The sequence below is a fragment of the Tarenaya hassleriana genome, unplaced genomic scaffold (genome assembly GCF_000463585.1).
Source record: "Tarenaya hassleriana unplaced genomic scaffold, ASM46358v1 Cleome29, whole genome shotgun sequence".
Lineage (NCBI taxonomy): Eukaryota > Viridiplantae > Streptophyta > Magnoliopsida > Brassicales > Cleomaceae > Tarenaya > Tarenaya hassleriana.
This window is the reverse complement of record NW_010966092.1, coordinates 737,323-750,323: the sequence shown is the minus strand read 5'-3', so window position 1 is coordinate 750,323 and position 13,001 is coordinate 737,323. Positions and strand designations below refer to the sequence as shown.

Sequence of the window (13,001 nt, the reverse complement as noted above, 5' to 3'; positions counted from 1 at the left end):
GGAACGGAAATGCACAAAGGGTCGGAGTTAGAGACTCGAGAATGCGGCTTAACGGCAATGCTGGATTCATTGTCAACCCGTTGGCTGAGATTCCATCTGATTCTTCCGTGACAACGGGACCTGCAGGTAAGAGGCAAAATCCAAAACAAAAGCAGTTAAAAAAACGTGTCTTTTTATACTTAGCTTCGGGTCTGAGATCAAAGATAGAGCTTTCCCGTTGCAGGTCTGTGTCGTGACTGAGAGGGAGAAAGGGGAAGAAAGCCGTCGGTTCAAAGAATATCAGACAAAAACCACCATTGGTACTAAGTTATTTCAGTCAAACACTTGAATTTCGAGCAAAACCAAAAAGGGTCGAGAGGATAACACACACACACACGCGTGTACATATATGTTTGTCTCTTTGGTGAGTTGATGATGATTCTTCTTCACGTTTGCAACTCCGATATGGTTAGTCGGAGAGATCCAATAGTATGATGATGATGATGATGATGTGATGATGATGATGATGATCTTAAGACCAGACAAGGATTAGATGAACTCTAAAGCTAATGACTCAGCGAATTCTCTCGCTGGTAACTTCCTTAGCAAAAGTATCAGTAACACAAATCTCTAGAAACCCTAAAAAACTCGTAATAATGATCAAAACAAGAGTATGCATGTGTATGTATTATTTGTCTTATATTCAGACCTCGTTGATATTATATATTCTTTTAGATCGCAAAATTTTGTAACATTATGTTATAAAACAAGGTTATATATGATCTAAACCAAATAATATAATATAATCATAATCAAATTGAATTTGATATTAAAATCGAATGATTATGATTTCTAAGATTTAAGATTGACACATTTGAATTCAAATCGAATTTCAATAGAATAAAAATAATAAAATCAATACCAAACCAAATGTAAATGAAATTCGATATAAAAATCGAATGATTATAATTTTTCTAAAGTCTAAAAAAACTGAATTCGAATAAAAGTAAATGCAACCCAAAATGATATTTCACCTTCGGCTTTCTAGTACCCATAAAATATCCGAAATTTAGACACCTTCGACGTTGGGTTTCGAATTCTAAAATTCAAACCATTCGGATTTAAAATAAACCTCTGAACCCTAAAACCCAATTTAGAATCAAATACTTACAAACTCTCAAATATCCGACCGTGGGTTCAACTTTAGTATGTGTACTTCCGTAGACAAAGGAGAAGCCATTGTGAATAAAAGAAGGCTTTCACAAAAAAAAAAAAAACGGAATAAATAAGCAAACAAATGGAATAATAGCAAACACACACACCAAAAGAACAGCTTAATACATTAAAAAAAAACATTTATATAATATTTTTACCACTCTCCTCAAAGACCTCTTCAAAAATTGGCCCCTCCCTTCCTATACGTTTCTTTCTCTCTCTCTTTTTTTTTGTTGTTCAATGCTTTTTTTTTCTGCTATGAAACAGGAAGAAGAGGATCAACCAAGTTCAGTTCAAGTGGCTTCAAAGCTGCCTGAACGATCTCTTGCACTGTCCTGTTCCGACGGCACACGTCGGATATCTCTTCTACGTTTCCGAGCACGGAATTCACATTCAGGTCTGCCCCATGCGCTACATCGGATAACACCTTCAAGAACTTAGTTTGTTCGGCCTCTGTCACCGCCGTTCCGGGAATCCGGCAAACGCTTTCCTTTGCCCATCCTACCGCTTTCATCCCGTATGTCCTTGTCAGAGCTAGCATCGTGTATGTTACCTGCGAGAAAATTATACGTCCCATTTAGGGTTTAGGGTTTAGGAAAACTAAATCAAAATAGCAGTTATTATACCGTTTCTAGCCGAGAACTGGGCAGTGCTCCCGTTAACGAGGCAATCAAGATTCTGGAGATTGTAGGGCCTCGGGGAATAACGACACTGTCCCTGATTCGGATGTATTGTTCTTCCTTTACAGATTTCTCAAGATCGAAAATGTCGGACAGAAAGGTCAGTATGGAGTGGCAGGCTTCTCTGAAAAAAATGGGGTCAAAGCAATATTTGTTCATGTCAGCTTCTGTATCGAGGGGAAACACAAATGAACAAGTTCTCCCAACCCAATTGATCAATGTGAGAGAGAGAGAGAGAGAGAGAGTAAACCTGTGCTGAACTGTGATGCCAACCATTGAACAGTCCACAAGTGATGGAAATATAGCAGAATGAATAAATAAATGTGGGCAGTAGCGAATGCACCTCGACGCCAACAAGAAACAATCATCAGCTAGGTCTGGTCTAGCAGTGAACTCCTGCAAGAATATATATATATATACACATACACTTAAACGCCAAAAGATGATTCATATGAATAGAAACAAGAAGAAGATAATGCTAACTCCGGTAATAAACCTTGATACTCGTCAGAAGACATGTCGTATGAGCAAAGAGGGTTTCGATCAAGCTCTTCAGGTAGTCGGCACAAGATGGGTCCGAACCAAAAATCTGGCAGCCCAAGAAGGAAAAAAAAATCACACGCTCTGAAATTTTTCATGTCGAAGACGCACCAGTTGATCCATAAAGAGTAGAACTTACCTTAATAACCTCGCTAGAGAGATAAAGAAAGCATGGCTGATGATGTTGTTGATACAAGAACTGAACTTTTGCAAGCATTTCCCCGATCGTGTTAATTATGTATCTTCCAGAAGTACGTACCTGTAAATATAATATAGTCCCCGTCCATTTATCAAATAGCTCTCGGCCGACACATGGTAAAGCAATCTCGTCTTTTCTCATATCTATAGAAGGCCAATAAAGACGTCAATACCGCTAAGACTACCGTAACAGGCGAGAGTAAAAGATGAACGGGTAATTTCCCGATAAAAGCGAACAGGCAAGCCCAGGAAGCACACAGGCAATGAAATTACATTAAGATAAAGACAGGAAGCTCACAGCATATTTGCATGCCCTGCATAGAGATTCCATTGTTCTCATGTCCCAAGGACGGCTGCAACAGAAACATTCAACGTAAGGGGTAGCGTAAGAATTGGAGAATTTCGAAAAATATTATCGTGTCTAGAGATGCTTACACGTCAAATATAACTCTAAAGATTGCCCAATGCTTATTGATCTCAGCAGCCACAGCTTCAGGGTGATTTACATACCTAAATTGGTAATGTTTGCAAGTGAGATCAAATCCAATACATGGAGGCAGAAACTGCATTCTTGAGACATTAACCAAACCTGAAGAGGTAGGCAAACCGATCAATATGAACAGTTAATTCACGAGCATGCTTCTTGTCCAAACCTTCTTCTGCCGCTTCCTGGTTCACGAAATTTACAATTCCTAATACTATAAACATAAATTTCGTCAAGCAAACACATAAATTGTTAAGGTGGCTAACCTTTAGAGGAGATGCAGCCGACAAGCATAGCCTCTCTAGAGCATTCTTGGCCTGATCTGAAGGAAGTTCAGTAACAACCATACTGCAAAAAAAAAAAAAAAAAAAAAATTATGGGGCTGCATGGACTTGACAAAATAGATGTAAAATGCTATACCTTAGGGCTTCAACAAGATGTAACGAATCCTCTGCAGAGACCTTATAACCACTTCCGCCATTTATTGCCATACAGTAGATATCAAATAAACCATCAAAATATCCACAGAGATTTTTTCTGCAATCTGCAGTTGATATAGGACTATTAATACAGATTCTAGTTAAGTATAGAAAGGAACAATCTTGTGACTAATAAAAGGAAAACACAAAATACCAAAGAAAATGAACCAGATGTTGGAAAAAGGACAGGCAAGACACATATTAGGTTCAAAATGATTCTCTTTCTCTTTTATTGAAGGAGAGGTCAATAAGCCATCAACATATAAAAAAATCATTAGTTGTTCTAAAGCTACAAGTTTATGTTTACGGTCAGAATGGTGGCACATACCCTATGTCATGAAAAGTTATTTATGATTGAAGTCAAAATACGGCTGAAGAACACAAAACCTTCCAGCCCCGGGAGAGCGTACAACACAATCCCATATACTTGCCAGTATTGCAAGTGGATGCTATACTACACTAGCAAATCAACAGAGCCCATGTCATATCTTTTAGACCGAGTTGCAGTCAAACCTTTCGACTAATCCTGCTATCTTGTCAGGCCATCATCAATCACGATATCCATGGAACGCCAAAGAAAGCCGTAGGGAAGGAGATAATTCCACCAGGCATCTTAGAATAATAACAATCCTTGATTCCAATGGGTATGTCTCAGTTTTATCCATTGCGAACTCATCTAGAATAACGGAGTCCCTTAAAGAATTCCTATATCAACTGTCAGAATCACCCATAAAGTGCTTTTTCTTGCACAATTATTCTTCCCTCCTAGCATTTGCAGTTTGCAAGAACTTTCAAGCAAGTCAGTCATATGCACCTTGAGAAATTATTGCAGCTCTCTCTTAATAACAAGGTCATAACTTCATATTTTCCTAAAACAAAACTAACAATTAGCATTTGGTTGAACGTGAGAGAACTAAAAATTATGAACTGATTGATTCCCTAAATTCGTGTGCTATAAATTTATAATGGGTCAGGCAAGCTTTATAGTTTAAAGATAAAAATGTTCCCTGGTAGAAGAGAAACCTTTCAGAAAATCTGTTGAAAAAGATACACAAGGATAGCTGGTCTAGTCCTGAAATGAATATAAGGCTTGAAGTATTTTTTTATAAAAAAATTCCAAGGCTTGCTTGTTCAAATCCATGCCAAGACCAAAACTATTGGTGTCATGTCAAGAGAAAGAGAGAGAGAGAGAGAAGATTGCTTTTCTTTGTAGGAGAGCACTACCTCCCATAATATTGTCAATGTTATGCTCAGAAGACGGAAAGAAACAAGATGGCAAAATTCGGAAGAGAGTATACAATACCGTCACATATATGCCTAAAAGCCAAAGCTGCAGCTGCTGCACAGTATTCGGATGTGCCCATTCCACTCAAAAGAATTCTTATAACGGACGGCAATATAGACAGACTTGCTGGTGCAGCATTAAGCCATTTTGAATATGCCCCAACAAGTAAGCATGCTGAAATCACACATGCAAAAAATAATTCTGATTATTTGATACTTCAGATATGATAAAGCCATTGGTCCAGGAAAGATATAAGCAACTCTGAATATCAGGAACCAGTGAGTTTGCAGAAGGCACCCCATCTAACTTCTCTCCTACATGTTATATGTTAGAAGAAAATCTGATCACCTGTCTGAAGCAATTGGGCTTGCTGAGGAAGAGTCTGAAGCAAGGCCATCACCTGCAAGCAGAAGATAAGGGGGAAGAGATTTAAGTGAGTCAATAGCTAACACAATTTCAGCCACAAAAGGAAAAAATAAGCAATACAAGCATCTAATAGAAGCCATAAATACTTTTAATAACATAAAAACTGGCAATCCATACTTCTTCTGAGGCATTGACAAAAATGAAAATGGCCAGCAGCAGCACGATATAGCCATCTTACAGAGGGGGGAGGGGGGAGGGACTATAAGTTTAAAGAGCACATACCTGGGGCATCACTTCAGCTTCAACAACTGAGACATAATTTGATATTGCCCATATACAGAACAAAATAGCTTCTGCTGGATGCCATTCACTAAATTCATTTCCTGACTGAGCATTGGCCTTGACAAATGTAAGATGTCAGTGTCAAAATTTGATGTTCAAAATCCAAAGGATCATAGAGAGTTTTCCATCTGCAATTTTATTTCCGCATTAAAATATTGGAAGTTGCAGCAACTTTGTTTCAACACCTCCAATGTTAATTAACAATAAAAGATTAGTACACACCTCAAGAAGCTTCATAAATAGAATCTTAAGGGTTGTATCACCTCCTAATATGGATGCTGCATCTATTAAGACATCTGCAACAGCTGGCATCATCACAAAGTCTATCAGAACAATTCAAGAAATAAAGCCCAATCTCAACAAAATGAAACAAGAGAAGGAAGCAATTGCGTCGTCTGGGGTCATCGAACAATTCATGATGACCAACATGCTAATTAGCAAATGGTAACAAGTAAAACAGGAGTAAGATGCAAACATCATCACTAATCAAGGGAGAAAATTATTTAGAGAGCATAGTAAAAGGAATTACCCCTGTAAAACCAATAGACTAAACGCGAACTAACCTCAGAAGATTAGCAGTCTATCTGCTCTGGGAATCAAGTTTGAATAAAGAACACAGACAGACGTAAACAGGAATAAACAATCAACTGGCTTCATTTCATCATCTATCCCCCAGGGACTTTACATCTCACTCGAGTGCAACATCTGATGACATATAAATGATGGAAATCATGGAATACCTATGTCCTGAAAATATTGTCAAACTTCTCAACTTTTCTATTCCATGAGTTTTAGTTCCAGCACCCTTTTACAATCTATTCCAAATCCAAATCAATTGCCCGGAATGCTTTCATCACTTTACTTCATAGAAGCAATGTAATATGTCATTCAATGCCACATTGATTAAAACACAATGTAGAGGTCTCTGTGTGTGTTATCCTAGCTAAAGAAATGTCGTCACAAGCAGATAAGATTACCATATCTAGTCTGCTTGAATTCTTTAAGGTCCTCATATGAAAGGCCTTGATAATCTTGAGGATATTGAACTCTGAAGCTAACCTGTGAAGGACAACCAAGCCGGTCTAGTAGTTTAAATCCACAAGAGGAAACACAACTCCATAATGCACCTAATGCATACACCGATGACAATAATCGAGCTAGTTTTTCAATTTCCTCCAAAAGATGACCTCTCAAACCAAATTCTAGCAATCTGACACTTTATCCAAAAAAAAATGCAATTTCATATTACAAAAGATAGCATTCACCAACACATAAGGATTCTACTCATGTGTAGGTTGAAGCTAAACTATAGAAAACGGTCACGTCTTGATTAACAACAGGCCGGCAGTATTACATAATAGAGAGTGGATAACAAAAATGAACTCGGGGAGTATCTCAAGACAAACTCACCAAAGATACAAGTGACTCATAGGCTGACCGGAAGATATGCAGCCTCCGGTTTCTCTCAGCTTCAATGGATGCTTCATTCCCCAAAGAAATATAAGAGTCCCTGGCAAGTTAAAAGTGCATGCTCAGATTATGGCACTAGGAACAACTAGCACACATTGACAAGGAAGAAATTACCTCTTCATCAAAGTAAGCTGAAGACTATGCCAAAAGTTGAAGGTCATTGAAGCTATATCATATTCCGGGTGTGAAGTAACTTCTATTAGGGCATGGACAATAACCATCGATTCATCTGAGCCTGGAGTTAAGAAGAAGAGTAAACCCCATGGAATCTATTGAAACATTACTCCCTAGGAATGCTTTATGATACCACTCCACATGATGCAACTAAGGGGTCAGGAGTACTAAAAAGCAAACAAGAGATAAACAAGAAAAACTTGAAACATGGGATAGTGAAAAAGTGAGGGCTACATACCAGTAGCAATCAGTTCAACATAGGAATCACCTATGTCAGCGAACAATCGAGCAATGGCTTTGACATCTTCTTCATCCTGAAGAGAAATGACTCTAAGAGATAAAAGAATGCGTGACTGAAAGAACATTTTTTTTGTTTTCACCATGATTGAAGACTTTATAAGAGGTCCTTTGCCAATGCCAGAAAATGAGCCAGCCTTTACCAACCTACCTAAGCACACTATCATAGCCGGCCAAGCCTCAAACCAGTAAAACAAGAAATATGTGCAATAGTATCACCTTATGCATGCTCCAAACGAGATTTATCCATCTATTTGTCCAAATATAAAAATAAAACTAAGATCACATTCCGTACCTTAGAAGAATCTCTCAAATGTGCCTTGAGACCCAAAACTTGAGGCACAATTACTTGGATTAAGGACGTCTGTGCAGAAATGCCACCAGAGCTCGGAGATGTCGTGTGATGTATCAATTCAGAGATGACTGCAAAAATGAAAAAAAGAAAATTCCAGTTCACGCACAAAAGTTCTAATAACGTACTCTATATTTCAGAAGGAAACCTTGACTCATAAATTGAATAACCAATAAAAAACACCTAAAAACATCCAGGTGTTTTTTTTATCGTTTCTTCCATTAATAACTTAGCCATCATGAATCTCACAGAAATCACAAAATCTTCTCATGTCATAATGGAAAATGCCACTTTATGATAAGTGAAGTATATCCTGGTGAGAAGGTACAAGCTAAAGGTAGAAATAAAATGACATTCAAGCTACAATTAAACAAAGGGATGTGAAGGGGAATGGCTACACACTAAACCAATCTAAGTGGTAAACCATAGCGACCAAAGAGAGGGTTTATCATTTTGAGGAAATGACAAAGCAATTCAAGGCATTCGACCCAACACACTCTAAAGAGTCTTTTCCAACATGTTTCTTGAAATTTACTGCGACTTCAGGTGGATCTCGAACTTAGAATTAAAGGAAAAATGCAGTCTAGCAACATCTGAAGCTTTCTTTAGAGTCTCACTAGCCATCCGACCTAAAATGATCTAAAGATTCTTTTCCTATGTGTCTTGAAATTCAAAGCTTGACAACAAAGATCCAAGTAGGTATTTTGTGGATCTCGTACTTTGAATAAAATTAAAAAAAGTAAAGTCCAACAAGACATATCGCAGCTTTCTTCAGAGCCCCACTAGCAAAAAATTTCAAATTTGACCTCATTCAAACAAATTATGCTTTTGCAAGGAAATGGTGTTCAAAATTTTTGCAGACTGAAGAACAGAATATCATGAAGAGCATTCAAAAGGCTTCAATGGTCTAAAGCTATATGGGCAGCCCAAGGTATACCGTTCACTGATGCCTCTGAAAGCGGATCACAGTTCAAACTTGAGAGAGCTGCATGCACCAATGGATGACACGCAAGCACAGCTCCAGGAAGCCTAAAAAACCGTTACAAAGCAATTACCACCAGCAGTTTAGGTAGTCTCATGATCATCCAATTGTATGTCGGTGAGTAGAAAGAACAGCCAATCAAAGTCCAGTAAGTACAACTACTCATCTCAAAAGTTAGTCCCACATGTCCTAGAATCCTCAATTGGAAAAGTTAAAACCCAAATTTTACAATAGCTCAGGGTCACATGCCGTCAAACGTTATTTCTATGAGAATAACAGTATATATTAACAACGGTCAATTTTTCCACCTGATGAATTTTGATTGAACATTTTACAACTGAGAGTTTGATTCTAGGTAAACGAGAGAGAGAGAGAGAGAGAGAGAGAATGAGAACAGATCAGGAAGGACCATACCCATGCCTAAGTCGAAGCCAAGAAGAGAATGCCTCGAGAACCTGAAAACCAAAAAATCACGAAAGAAGACAGTCCCGAATTAAAGAGATCATTGCAGCACCATGTAATGAGACCTCCATATACTCTGTGCATTTAGTGACAATGGAAAACGTGTTCCAGAAAATAAAGAAACCACTAGCATAAACTTCAAACAGTAGAAAAAATATCCCACCATCCCCATAGCCCTAGGCCCCTAGAGAATATAGATAAGCTCCAACCTGTTCCTTAAGTTCCGTTATATTTAAGCATGCTGTCAATATACTAAGTGCGACCTCCATTTGAGAAGTGAGCTCATTCTCAAATTGACGGCGCCGATCAGGACGAGCTGCTATTTTGTAGTTAAAAGCCTCCTGGAACAAAAATCAGACGATCTTCATCGCTAGATCACAATTCAAACGCATCAAAGGTTGTCAACAACAAGTGCCATAAGAACATACTCCCTAAGGGAAAATAAAAGAACAAAAGACACATCAACTGCTCAGCCGTACCAATGAGTTACCAACAAAACAGAGCAAGAAAAGGACTTGGCAAATCAACTTGGGAAATCATTACAAGCATTTTCGTTAGTTAACAAATGATTTCTCACATTCGTTGCAGGTAACACCGTGCACAAAAGCTTTCTTAAAAATATCAAGCTCTAATTGAATCAATATCTACAAATTAAAAAATACCTTTTTAAGAGTGAAATACAATATACACATTCATACACACACATAAGCACACATCCATGGACAAGAATATACAATAGTCTAACAGTGAACAGGAAAAACATATTCATTAAAGCCCTCAACAACTAAGCTAAGGTAGTTCTATTGTAATCTTATGTCAACATGCTAGCATACCTCAAAAAGGGCGCTAAACAGATCAAGTCAGTCCAAAAGTAACCTTTTTCAGTTACATTGCTGAGAGAAAAAATCGGAGTTTAAACAGAAGAAATGAGATAACAAAACACTATTCCATACTGCTATACCTCAGGTAAAACTGTCAACAGTTCCAAGAAACCAGGTACATATTCAGGATGCATATTCATTTCATCCCTTAGCCAGTAAACAATACCACCATCTCCCCAATCTCCTGCAGGAACATGCATGGCTAAGGCTGCAACTGCTATACTAATCTGCAACACAAAATATTTGACTAAGAGTATTGAGATACGAAGTGAACAAATTTTAAGGAAAGTCAGATATGCACATGATCGGAAAGTTTTTCTGAAGCATACCTGAGTCCTAACTTTTGGAGGGCCTTTGTGAAACTTTTTCAACAAAGCCTGCATTTAAGAAACCAATGAATTTAAGTTGCACTGGGAAAACTGAGAAAGTATTAGAGCATAGCCTCAATTATTCATGCTGGAAAGTTTATGAGGTATTTCAGACAGTTCCGATGAGAAGCAAAACATTGTAAAACCTAACTGTGATTATATACTATTCCCGGGACGCTACGCTAGCACTTGAGTGCCCACAACATTTGACCCACAAGCTCAAACACAAAACTTGAGACTGTAAATAGATAGATCAGATTGCAATTAGAACTTCTGGAATAGGTTAGGAAATAATTACGTAAAACAAGATTAATCTAAATTCGAATATTCTATACTACAACTAGCTATGAATTTAAATTCTAACCTCCTACAAGTACAACCCAATATAGGCCACTAAGAAAGATCCCCCATTATGCTCTTCAGAGAAAGTCAAAATCTCGTATACGCAGCATATTCAGAGCCGAATCGATATACACAAACATGCAGCACTATATAGTGGCTCATAGAAAGTCTGAATACTAACTTACAGTTAAAGAACCCCGTAGCTTTTGAAAAGCCCCTGGTGGTAGTTCTTCAAAATCCCGCTGAACCTTTGAATTAGATAAAGCATCATATAAACCAAGATTTAGACTATTAAACAAGTATAGAATCCGTATCCATATGAATAAAACAACTTCCAGAGAAATCAAATTTGTGTTACCTTGCTTCTAAGGGTCTGAGAACAGAATATCAAAGTCTCCAAATTGCTGGAAGAATCATGAAGTAAATTATCCGCAACCTACAGAACATTCAAAAGATGAACAATACTTTAAAAACATCACAGCCACCGAAACATAAAAAAAGCTGAGGAAGCGAAAATTCCGATCCTTGAAATCAAGAAGCATATTTCGATCAAGAAAAACATTTAGCCACTAAAAGAACATAAGAAAACCAAGAAAATCAAATTCTTCAACACTGAAAAATCTACTTAAAAGCTCTAAGCCTACTTCTCCATGCTAAATAATAAAGAGTGATGATTGAATCTGAAGTCTATCTGTACAAATTCAAAATCACATCACTCGTATTGAAAACCCAGTTCTCGTCTCCTCACATTCATCATTTTCAATAGCAAAAGAAGTAAAATTTTTCTACTCCTCCATATCATCAACATATCTCCATCTTCTTACATTTAGCCACTGAAAGGGCATAAGAAAAACCAAGAAAATCATATTCTCTGACTGAAAATTCTACTTATACGCTCTAAGCTAAATAACAAAAAATGATAATTGAGTATAAAGTGTATCTCTACATTTATCATTTTCTAGAAGACACAAGTCAAAGCTAGAACATATCTACAGAAAAACTGCTGCTGAAGAAGCTACAATCGAAAACAATAAATCCATATTCTTGTATTGAAATACAAGCAAGAGGAACCGACGAACTGGGCATCCAAAGCTGGAAACAGACCCAGAAAGAATTAGGAGGGAGGGAGAGAGAGACTCGCCTGCCAGGCATCGAGAGTTCCCTGGAAGTTCTGGAGCCATCGATCGGCTTGAACACGCACTGTATCGTCCGGGTGATGATACAACGCATTTAGGGCTTCTTTCACCGCGTTCTGGTGCTCCATCGCCAACCCTCCGCAGTGCCTCAATACGCGACACGAACCACCGGGAGAAGACGAACCAAGAGAGCGAAGAAGAGGGAAGAAATCGCCGAGCTGAAATCAGGGGTTTTTCTGAACCGATTACGAAAATTTTGAAAATGAGAATCAGATTTCGCCGAGAACAAAAATTTAGAGTGTCTTTTTTATTCAACACTAATTATCAAAAGGGCCCTTTTTTTGGCGCCCCTCTCTCCGTCGGACAAAGAGCGATCGAAAGTTCGGACTTATGATGTGGAAGAGACGATGAAAGACAGATAGAGAGTTCTCAGCCGTCAGATCTGATGACTTTTGACTTAAAGTCAAATCCAAAGTTCAAATGGAAGGGGGCGAACACCCAATCATCTGACGCCACGTGTCAGCCTCACAAAGATTTCAGAATCACACAGAAGTATCTGCACTAAACAAAAGACAATACAGAGAGTAAATGAGGTGAAATTCTCAGTACAAATCTACGTGGTTGGCACAACAACAACGCTGTGATGATTTCAGAATCACACAGAAGTATCTGCAATTAAACAAATGTTACCAAGGTCAAAATTGCAAAAATAACCGCAAATGTCAATTTTGATTTTAAGGGATGATCTTCTAGGTTTAAGATTTTTTAAAAAAAAACTAAAATGACGAAAAGACTAGTTTGCCTTTAAAAAAATTGAGTACGTGGCAACTCTATGTATATTGAAAAAAACCTTCAGAAAATTTATTGTCTCACTTTTTCTAAAAATTCAAAACGCAATTTTTTTTTCTTTTTCTTTCCAAAGAGATTTCGTTGGCGATTCTAACAACAAATTTCTCAATTTTCGTTTTA

General features: G+C 37.8%; 2 protein-coding genes across 3 annotated transcripts in view; one reads left to right on the top strand and one right to left on the bottom strand.

Moving 5' to 3' along the window:
* Positions 1–537, top strand: part of LOC104818505 (microtubule-associated protein TORTIFOLIA1-like) — a 3,081-nt gene extending 2,544 nt beyond the window's left edge. The window contains exons 6-7 of the mRNA XM_019203060.1: positions 1–126; positions 208–537. Of these exons, the coding sequence (XP_019058605.1) occupies positions 1–126; positions 208–236 (155 nt within the window). The 3' untranslated portion in view covers positions 237–537. The remainder of the gene's footprint in view (positions 127–207) is intronic.
* A 569-nt stretch (positions 538–1,106) lies between these two features.
* LOC104818250 (transportin MOS14) lies at positions 1,107–12,376 on the bottom strand. 2 transcript variants are annotated; one of them, XM_010547746.1, is made up of 27 exons: positions 12,038–12,376; positions 11,255–11,332; positions 11,082–11,144; positions 10,516–10,563; positions 10,267–10,413; positions 9,515–9,646; positions 9,258–9,298; positions 8,799–8,890; positions 7,805–7,932; positions 7,451–7,526; positions 7,153–7,273; positions 6,979–7,078; positions 6,546–6,627; positions 5,791–5,873; positions 5,509–5,625; positions 5,209–5,260; positions 4,879–5,034; positions 3,517–3,640; positions 3,363–3,444; positions 3,202–3,281; positions 3,048–3,122; positions 2,911–2,965; positions 2,554–2,673; positions 2,371–2,463; positions 2,125–2,270; positions 1,821–1,998; positions 1,107–1,747 (listed from the first exon to the last, which is right to left on the bottom strand). In XM_010547746.1, exons 1-27 carry the CDS (start codon positions 12,158–12,160, stop codon positions 1,451–1,453), a joined length of 2,889 nt encoding a protein of 962 aa, XP_010546048.1. In that variant the 5' UTR covers positions 12,161–12,376; the 3' UTR covers positions 1,107–1,450. The 2 variants fall into 2 exon arrangements, with proteins under 2 accessions (XP_010546048.1, XP_010546049.1); XM_010547747.1 differs by lacking the exons at positions 11,082–11,144; positions 11,255–11,332; positions 12,038–12,376 and having other exon boundaries at positions 10,267–10,433.
* Between the last annotated feature and the right edge of the window lie 625 nt (positions 12,377–13,001).